The sequence below is a fragment of the Mesoplodon bidens genome (genome assembly GCF_964165515.1).
Source record: "Mesoplodon bidens genome assembly, chromosome: 12".
NCBI lineage: Eukaryota > Metazoa > Chordata > Mammalia > Artiodactyla > Ziphiidae > Mesoplodon > Mesoplodon bidens.
In genome coordinates, this window is record NC_138168.1 from 72,864,161 (window position 1) to 72,875,024 (window position 10,864).

A 10,864-nucleotide genomic window follows, 5' to 3' on the forward strand; every position below is an offset into this window, starting at 1 on the left:
GATGAGAGAACCTAGATTCTAGGTTGGCTGTCCTGTTTATTATCTGGTCAGCCTTGGTTGAGCCACTTACACTCGTTGAGATAGTTCTACCATTATAAAATCTTAGTGATAATACCAGTTCCATCCACTTTATCTTAAGTGATTAAAATATCAAAGTTTCTTTTCAATTAAAGATAATTTAAGATCAATTTTTCTAGTTTTTTTCTAGTTCTGTTTTCTGAGCAAATTATATCCTTTGTTTATAATATTTTTTCATAATTTTGAAGAAAATCAGCAAATTTTTAGGTTAACTCAGCTGCTGACTCTACTATCTGAATTCATCAAGTTCTAGTCCCTTGACTTTCTACAGTAGCAATCAACACTTTTTTCTTATTCAAACCACTCCATGAAGCTCTAGAAAAAGGTCATCAGTGACCTTTTGCCAAATCCAGTCAACATGTAATGTTCATCTTACTTGGCCTTTCTCTAATAATTGACACTGTTGATCAAGGCTTTCTTGAAATTCCTTTCTCTTATGGCTTCAATGAAAAATCTAATTTTTCTCCCAGTTCTCAGATCATTTCTTCTTAGGTTCCTCTATGCCTGCCTTTCCTTTAAATATTAGTGTTTCCCAGGTATTTGTTCTTATTTCATCCTCAGCTGCCCCAAGCAATTTTATATACTCCCATTAATTTACTGTCTGTATGTTAGTAATTCCCAAACTTATAGCCCTAGCCCTCCACTCTCATGAGTTGAATTGAGATTTCTACATGTCGAAGATAGAACTAATCTGTTCAAAGAGGCAGTTTCTAACCCTCATAGCATACATATATTATTCTTTATATCAAAGAGTTTTTGTGAGGTACTGATATGAAGTAACAAAAAGAGCTTGAACTTTAAGATCAAAAAGGCCTGGGTTCAAATTCTGGCTCCCATATTTACTAATTTCATAACCTTTGGACAGATTTCTTCATCCCTCAAGTATCCAGTTCCTCATCTGTTGTACATGTTAATAAAATATTCTGTCTCATTGGGATGATATGATAGCGTATATAAGGCAAACCAATAGCCTGTGACTATAAGAGGATTCCTCTTCAAGTGTTTCCTCAAGACAAGTAATACTACTTATTGATATTTATAAAAATACACTTATAAAGTGCCGCCTAATGTAAGAAAATCTAGCAAAATGCATGAATATTCTCATTGTGTTGTGCTAAATAATAAGCTCACTTTTTATGCTTAACTTTTAAGATTGACTCCTTGATATATTTTTAGTGTTTTAGTCTAAAAACTAAATTGTGACTAGAAATGTTGGTGGCTGTCAAAGGTAACCACATGGTTATTGAATTTGTGTCCTTTTCAATTGAAAATCTGAAAAGTAACTTATCCTCTTATTTTGTGTAGTCCAGATTTTAGTACAGTTTTGAATACCTGTCTAAACCGAGGATTTAGTAGACTGCTAGACAATATGGCTGAGTTCTTTCGACCTACTGAACAGGACCTGCAACACAGTAACTCCATGAATAGGTAAGAAGACATAAAAGAATGTTATCAGTCTAAAGAATGTTCTAATAAAATAGTGCTTTTGGATGTGTTTATTTTTTGTTCCAGGTAACAAAAATATCTTAGAGGATAAATTTGAATGTTTGTTTTTTCAACAAATTAAACTCTGTTCAACCAATGACTCCTTCATTAGGAGGAGATCTTTCAGTATTCAATATTAAAACTTGCATTTCTTCCGAAAATTTTGCCACTATATAAAGTACTTATAAGTTGTGAAACTATTTTTCTATAGGCCAAATTTCAATTATTGAGGCTTTTTAGATTTAACTCTTTAGAATACAAAACTGAAAACGTTATTTAAGTTTTAATGTTTTCTCTTATATTATTCCAGTACTATAAGCCATAATTAGCCTGTATAATTCAGCCAAGCATTCTTGTTCTAAATTCTCACTTGATGAATTATCTCCTAGTTCTACAGCCCTTATTGTAGAATTAGGAATGTTTAGTTAGTGCAGTTGGTAGTGATTTTAATCTTAACTATTACTAAGTCACGGATTCACACTGCCAAAAGGTATCTTATGGTTTTATTATATTCTTATCATCTCAGCATGAGCACCTTGAATCTCCTCTTAGGATTTACACTCTTTTGCAGTTTTTTAAGTTAAATTCAGAAAATAATAGGTACTAAATCAATGTTAACTGACTATAAACTCATCTGTTAAAATTAGGGGTAACAGTAACTGATATGCAATATGTATGTGCAATGTCCAATTTAATTCTCAAATACACAGGGCAAGATTATTTTATTTGCCCAGGTGTCTGGGACCCATCTTTATTATACAAAAAGGATCTTTTTTAGCAGTTCTTTAAATTATCATAAAAAAAAATTTCAGCCTCTATAAAATACTCCCTAAATCAAGGTGCTCCAGTCAACAAAATTTCACTATAATCTCTACCTAGCAGAAGTATTAGTTATTTCCTGAGTAGTTATAAGAATTGTAATAGTTGTTATAATATAAACAAATACTTGATCTTGTACACTAAAGAATTATAAAAATTATGTTACAATTACATCAGCCATTGATAGTCTTTTCTGAACTCCTATAGTACTCATTATCACTCCTGTAGTACTCAGAGTTTATACTTAACTATTGTCAAAGAGACAAAATATCACTAATTACGTGTACTACAATTAATAATCCAGAACCCTCAAGAGAATCAACAGAAAAATGATGTAAACTAAAAAAACATTAAATTTTACATATATATGTATATATTTGTATATATTACATATGTATATATTTATGTATATACTATATATACAACATATGCATATAATATATGTGTATATATAAACATATATATATATAAAATATTAAAAGTTTTCCTATCACAAGAAACAACCCAATAGAAAATATGATGGATAAACATGGGATGTAAAAGAAAAACTATACAGACTTAAAGTATGAATATAGATACAAGAATCCTAAATAAAATATAAACAAATGAAATCCAGAAATATATAGCAATAATAATAGTGACCAGTACTTCTGTTTTCTTTTTCTACGTACAAGTATGATAGGTATTTTTCAGAACATTATCTCATTGAATTCTTAAAATAGCCCTAGGAAGTAAGTACTAGTATCTTCCTCTTGCCACAGGTGAGGAAACTAAGACAGAGAAAAATTAAATAATTTGAGGTCAAGCAGCTAGCGAGTAGTAAAGCCAGATGTTCACTCACATTTGTCTCACATCAGAGCCTGGAATTTCTAGTTATTCTCCAAGACTGTGACTAATTAGGGTTTATTTTAAGAATGCAAGAAAGTTTAAACATTAAGGAAGTTATTACACTAATTCATAACATTAATAAGTTAATAGGACAAAAAACAAGCATCATCTTCAGTGTTGCTGAAAAAGCATTCAATAAAACATAACTTTTATTACTGATAAAACCTCTTCTAGAAATAAAAAATCCTTTTTATATAATAAAATATTTGAAATCAAAAGCAAATGTTGGGCTTCCCTGGTGGGGCAGTGGTTAAGAGTCCACCTGCCGATGCAGGGGACACGGGTTCATGCCCCGGTCCGGGAAGATCCCACATGCCGCGGAGCAGCTAGGCCCGTGAGCCATGGCTGCTGAGCCTGCGCGTCGGAGCCTGTGCTCCACAACGGGAGAGGCCACAACAGTGAGAGGCCCGCATACCACAAAAAAAAAAAAGGCAAATGTTATACTTAATGGCAACACACTAGAATTATTTCCATTAAATTAAAAACAGTATAAAGATGGTCACTATTGACATATTTATTCAACATCATTTTATTATTTTAACCAGTGCAGTAAGACTAGGAAAAGACAATTTTGAGAACCAAATTCAGGAATGCCAGTGATTTTTATATATTTATTTTGCGAAGAGACACTTACTGAATGTTTATTACTATATAATAAACTGTTAGTTGACTCTTGATTTTCTAAGTTAAATTCTTATCTTCAGAAAATGACATTAGTTTCAGAAAGGGAGAGATAAGTTATTGTTATATGAAAGTGACATGATTTTATACATAGAAATCCAAGAGAATCAACTAAAAATTGTAAAGTTAGCTTCCCAAAATCAATCTATAAATGTGGTCAAAGTACCATCAAAACCCACTGAGGATTAGAGAGTGGTTGCTTTGTTATTTTTGAACCTGAAAAATTGATAGTACTAAAGGAGGAATAAAGGGCTGAGAATACTCAAGAAATTATTGAAAAAGTACAGCAATGAATACTTTCCCTATAGAACATGTATTATAAGGTACAGTTATTCAAATAATATGTTACTAGGAATAGATGAATCAGTGAAATAGGATATAAAATCCAGAAACAGGCTCTAAAATATACAAGATATAGCATATGATAAAAGTGAGGAAGAGATGTATTATTTAGTAAATAACGGTAAGACAGTCATTGTAAAATGACTAATTGTAAAATAAAGTTAGAGCCCTTCTGTACCATACTTATAGCCAAAAACAAAAACAAAAGCAAAAACCAGGGGGTTTAAACAATCAAAACATAAATGAAGTGATAGAAAACAGGTGAATATTTAGCTGATCTCAAGATGGAGAAAGTTTTTCTAAGAATGAAAGTAAAGAACTTTATATGAATAAAATAATGTTTGGCCATAAAATTTAAAAGTTAAAGATCAAGCAAGTTTTAACTTTATAATCAATATTAAATGCAAATGATATGTTGGGGGAAGTATTTGCAAATGATATGCATCATATAAAGAGGTTAATAGCATTATATACACATCAGTTAAGGAAGGAAACCCAAAGAGATGGTCAGAGACACAAATATAATTCACAAAAGAGCATATAGAAATGACCAATTTGTCCATTCATCTAAAATCTGTTTATTGAACATCTGCTATTTATCAAGTACTTTACTAAGTCTCTGTCCTCATGGATCTTACAATCTAGTAGGAGAAACAGACAGTAAACATAATTGCATAAACTATGATAAGTGTTATATCGGAAAAGAATGTTGAGCATATAATAGAAGTATTTGAACAAACATGGAAAGTCAAGCAGAGTTTGCAAGGAAATAATTTGAACAAGGACAAAAAGATGAGATCTTGGATAGAGTGAGGCAGTTGACATTCAGAGCAGAAGGCATAGCGCAAAGACTTTGAAGACAGGAGGACCACAGTACACTTCGAGGACCTGGAAGACCAGTGCGGTAGCTGAAAGGATGGAAGTAGGAAAAGAATGGTGTGAGATGAAGTTGGAGAATTCAGCACATACAGGTTATGATTGTCAGCTTGAGAATGCTGGAGAGCCACTAGAAAAGTGGCAGGAGAGTGACAGGATGGGATTTACATTGTAGGATCACTTTGATTGCTTTGTGAAGGTGGAATTGGTAAAGTAGACATTGGGGGTGGGACATAGCAATGGATGAATGAAACTTTTATTAATCGCGTCAACAAGTATGTTTTCAGCACACACCGCACCAGGCCCTTTACAAAGTGCTAGGATAATATAGTGAGTGAGGTAGGCATGAAACCACATGGACCTTGTGTGGTAGTGCTGTCTTCAATTTCTGTGGAAGACAAATTCACTAACATATAAAGAGACACATCAAACAAAAATCATGACAGGTGTTGAAAAATGCTGCAAAGGTACCAAGGGGGAGAAGTGGCAGGGGGTGGGGTGGGATGGTGAGATGAATTGGGTGATTGGGATTGACGTGTATACACTACTATGTATAAAATGGATAACTGTTGAGAACCTGCTGTATAAAAAATAAATTTAAAAATTCAAAAAAAAAAATATTCTGCAAAGGTACTGTGAAGGAGAATAATGACTGATCTCTTCAGGAATGCATAAATCTCCACTTTTTTCATTTTAAGCATTCCCTCAAATCTTAGCACAGCATTCTAGTTAGATACCATAGCTTCAGCATTTTCATGATATTTAAAAGGAAAATTGTAGTGTAGTCCGAGGTTTAAATGTATGAAGTGTGATATTTTATGTAATAAACCAAGTCTTTAACCCACACATAAAAAGTAGTTTCAGGGGCTTCCCTGGTGGCACAGTGGTTGAGAGTCTTTCTGCTGATGCAGGGGATATGGGTTCGTGCCCTAGTCTGGGAAGATCCCACATGCCGCGGAGCAGCTGGGCCCGTGAGCCATGGCCGCTGAGCCTGCGCGTCCGGATCCTGTGCTCCGCAACGGGAGAGGCCACAACAGTGAGAGGCCCATGTACCGCAAAAAAAAAAAAAAAAGTAGTTTCATTATTTAACAGTCATTATATATATAGTCACACATAACATTCATTCATTCATTCATCCAGGAAATGTTTATTGAGCATTTACAGGTTAGAAGGTCATTGCTGTAGTCTAGAGAAGAGATAATGCTTAGTGTGGATAGGTTTGGCAATGGGGAGAAGTAGACACACTTAAGAAATATTGAGGATTGTGGAGAGGCTGGATATAGGCAGGAGAAGGAAGTACCGATGATCCCAGGTTTCTTACTTACTCAGCTGACTAGATGACAGTACAGTTCATTGAAGTAGAGGAAAAAAACATTTGACATTGCTAGTAATTAAAAGAAATACAGACCAAAACTGTGAGATGCCGTTTTCAGCTATCAGACATATGAAGGTTAAAGAAAAAGATAATGCTTGATGTAGAAAGAAGGCATGATAGAGCAGGTATCTGTTAGAGAGTAACTGTTAGAGAAGCAGAGAGCATTTGGCAATATACATTTTAAAGCTTAAAAGCATTCATACCCTTTGACCCAGTAATTTACTGTAAATACAAAAATTATTTATATTAAGGAATATTAGGCAAAAACTTAAATGCCCAACTGTAGGGAGCTGATGATATAAATTGTCACAGCTAGAGGATGGATTACTATATAATTATTAAATAACAGACAAAAACTTTGGGAGAACTTTTAATGACATGGAAAAATGATTATAACCTGTGAATAAAAATGCAAAACAAGTGTTGCTTGGGAGGTTATAGTTGTGTGTTAAAAACACAAAAAGTATAGATATGTATATATAAAAAATTACTGGAAGAAATTAACTGTGATGTCAGTTGACATCATAGTTGTTATTTCTAGGTGGTAGAATTATATGTGGTTTTTATTTTCTTATTAATACATTCTATAAGTACTTTTCAATGACTATTACTTTTATAATTAAAATATTAAGTTCCTATAAGATAATTTCAGAAAATAATGATTACTGTGATGATTTTTCAGTCTTTCCAGTGTCAGCCTGCCTTTAGCTAAGATAATTCCAATAATAAATGGACAGATCCATTCAGTTTGCAGTGAAACACCTAGTCATTTTGTTCAGGTAAGAGGAAAGCTTGGGGGTATTATTAGAAACAGATTGTACTCTCAGTGTGGTCCTATTTGTCCAACATAAAATTACATTTCTCTTCTAGGATATTTGTTCAAAGAAACCAAAAACTTGAAACCACATGTAGAGTATGGTAGAATGACCCATGAGAGTAATAATGTATCATGGCACTTTTATGAGGTTGGGAATACCTTTCTCCATGTTATAGTCCAACACGTGTTAGACAGACTACATTTTAGTCCAAATACATTCTAGTGGTCAGTTGAATTTACAAGTTACTGTTTTGCATTAAGCTGTGCTAGTAGAAAAGTTGAGCCTTGAGGCAAATCAGTGAGCTAGTTCCTCACATTTTGAGGAAAAATTTAAAATCTTTGTGGGAAAGTAAAGCATTTTCATAGCTAATAAATACAACAATTAGTAGTGCACCAATAATCTGCTCATTAAAAACTGCATACTCAGTAGGTTATTTAAATTTTTCATTAGACTACCTATAACTCCATCTCCTTTCTTAGGAATGCATTTTAGAATACATTGAGTAAGACTGATTTTATTAAAAGGACAACTTTGAATCCATAGGTTTTTTTCCGAGTCACTTGCAAACTTGGAAACTGTATAACAAGTAATAAATGACTCGCAATACACCTCAGTTCCAAACCACTGCCATAATGTGCAGTGAGAAGAGACCCTAGGCCTAAGTGTAAAGATGGTATCTTCTCAGTATCGTTTATCTCTGTGGATTTCTACTTGAGGACATGAGGAGTCCTGAGACTATGGGTTGTAATTCTTCCTTTCTCTGTATAGTGTCATTAGCTTGTTCTTCACATGCTGCTTTTCCTCACTGTTCTCTTCAGTCTTCTGTGTCATCCTCTCACCCGTGAGAATTAGCCATTCATATTTCAGAAGAAAGAATGAATAAGGCTGATCTCATTTCACTGAGCTTTAAGCTTAATTTAAGCTCAAAAAATCTTAATTAAAAACTTAGTTTTAAACTTTCTGTTTATTTTTTTTAATTTTTACATGTATATTAGTGTGAGAAAAAAAGTTATAACTTCTGGCATTTAAACCTTAACTTTATCTTTCTCCATTTTCATGAAGTCTCTGGCTTCGTCAGTAAGCTGTTCATCTTGACAAGTGGGAAATACAGCTAAGCATAATACAACACCAGCTTTGGTGCTTAAGTAATTTATATACTACATTAATTAAAGTCTGCATAATTGAGAATGAAGACAAAAGGTTTCAACCTAGTAAAAACATCATTGATACTAATGCTTAGTAAATTTTCTTAGTGTGACTGGATGTAGATTAAGTTTATAAACTAGACCATTAATTGACAAGACTTCCACCAATTTTTTTAACTATGATTTCTGTGAGTTAAAATGCCATGTGGTATTCAGAGAATTTAACCTTGAATTTGTGAGATCAAGACTTACCTAAGCTCACTTGGGTTTTCTGATGCTTAGGAGAGAACACAAAGGACAGGTTCACTTCTTGTTTCTCTGCTGCTCACAGGGCACTTAAGGGTTTCTAGTGTCATAGATCCTTTCACTATCTGGAGAAGCCTATGGACGCCTCCTCAGAATAATGCCTATGAATGCATATTGTAAAATACATAGATTTTAAAGAAAACCAATTGCATACAGTTTTAAAATACTTTTTAAAATCAAATTTACGATATAGCAATATTGCTTCTTTGTTCATGCATTAAATAACAAGATATAATGGCACTTCATGTAACTTCCACAACTGTCTATCATATGATGTAAAAATGTCTGATTTCTACTAAAGGCAAATTCAGAGGTTCTGCTAGTACTATCAGTTTGTTGCTTACATTCATAACTGAAGGAAATGCTAGATTTTAGTTGAAGGTTAGTGAAAATAAAGATGTAATTTTTTCCTTATCTACATTCACAGATCCCTTAAGAACCCCTGTTCTCAGGTGTATATGTGTGATTATGTGTGTATATATAATATATGATATACTACATATATTCTATGTTAGAAAGTAATATACCTCAATCATGTCATGTCAGCTTCCAGCAAAAGTACCTTTAGACTTGTATAGTTAGTGTTGTAATCATTTATTCAACAGATACTCTTCTAGCACTTGACAGACACAGAAATCCATTTGAAGACTATTTTGGGTCTTCTTCTCAAAGCCACACTTGAATACTTACCATATCCACTATCCCTCACGTAAGAACTTAAACAATAAACATCTCCAGGAATTTATTATAAGAAAAACTACTTCTTTCATTAAATGGTTTTCTTTTTGGCCTTAATGCCACAAAACTTAGAGCTAACTTTGTTGCTTGATTGCAGAAATGAATTCTAATTATCTGTTCTTTTTATAAACTGTAATGTTTTATTGTCGTCTTTGCTAGGATCTGTTAATGATGGAGCAAGTGAAAGACTTTGCTGCTAATGTGTATGAGGCCTTTAGTACTCCTCAACAACTGGAGAAATGATTTTTTCCTTCAGGAAGAACTACAGTGGAATTCATTTGCTTTAAAAAATACACTGAATAAATCAACTATATAGAGGGTAATGATTTGGTACTGAAATGTCTAACAAAAATATATTCATAATCAAAGTCTTCATTTCATAATAAAATAGATTTATTTGGCATCTTAATATATTTTTTTAAAGTCATCAACAGACTGGTTTTTGTGGGCATATCTGAGTGTACACAGGGCAAATGTCAGAATTGTTAATAATTTGTTACATCATGGATATTAGTTCCAAACTGATTAATATAGATACTTTTTTTATATAATAGGAAATTCAGTATACTTTGACATTAATACTGAGGTAAACTCTGTTTGGGAAGTAGGTGTGAAGTCTGGAAAATATGCTATTTAATCATAAAGTTCTCTGGACTGCAGTATACAGGAGTGAATCAGACTTTTCTCCAGTTAGTATTCAAAGGGATAAATTATTTGTCTTAAATATACCTGATTGAGGACTTTGTTTTTTATAGAAATCAGTTAATTTAGCAACTGTGATCGGGACTTCCCTGGCAGTCCAGTGGTTAAAACTCCCCGCTTCTCCTGCAGGAGGAACGGGTTCGATCCCTGATCCCTGGTCGGGGGAACTAAGATTTTGCATGCCGCGTGGCACGGCCAGAAAATAATAGGGAACAACTATGATCAGCAATTTTTTTCTTTACTGTTGTTAACAATCCTTAGGAAACTACATATTGATTGAGGGGCAAAAATTGTGTTGATGCCGTTTACTCACAGCTATTATTAACTACTGTACATAGTTTCATTCGTTTGTATGTAAATAATTTTAATAACTTACTTTGTATTGATTTTGAACACAGTGAATCTTATTGCAATAAAATATTTTAGTAAAATATGGTTTTATTGAGTTAATACTTTACAGCTATTAATTTATTTGTCCCATAGCATTTTTGCTGTTATTTTTGGAGATTATGCTAGTTTTCAAGTTTCATTTTAACTGGTAATTGTTGCTTTCTTTTAACTTACTTGTTTAGAAAAAATAAATAGCATTTCCTTCTGAAAAGAAATAATTC

At 33.0% G+C, this 10,864-nt stretch overlaps 1 protein-coding gene across 2 annotated transcripts in view; it reads left to right on the plus strand.

The window, feature by feature from the left end:
- Window positions 1-10,684, plus strand: part of PEX3 (peroxisomal biogenesis factor 3) — a 36,155-nt gene extending 25,471 nt beyond the window's left edge. For both annotated transcript variants that reach the window (XM_081251392.1, XM_081251391.1), the window contains exons 10-12: window positions 1,384-1,506; window positions 7,227-7,323; window positions 9,711-10,684. In XM_081251392.1, the coding sequence (XP_081107518.1) occupies window positions 1,384-1,506; window positions 7,227-7,323; window positions 9,711-9,794 (304 nt within the window). In that variant the 3' untranslated portion in view covers window positions 9,795-10,684. The remainder of the gene's footprint in view (window positions 1-1,383; window positions 1,507-7,226; window positions 7,324-9,710) is intronic.
- Window positions 10,685-10,864: the final 180 nt, after the last annotated feature.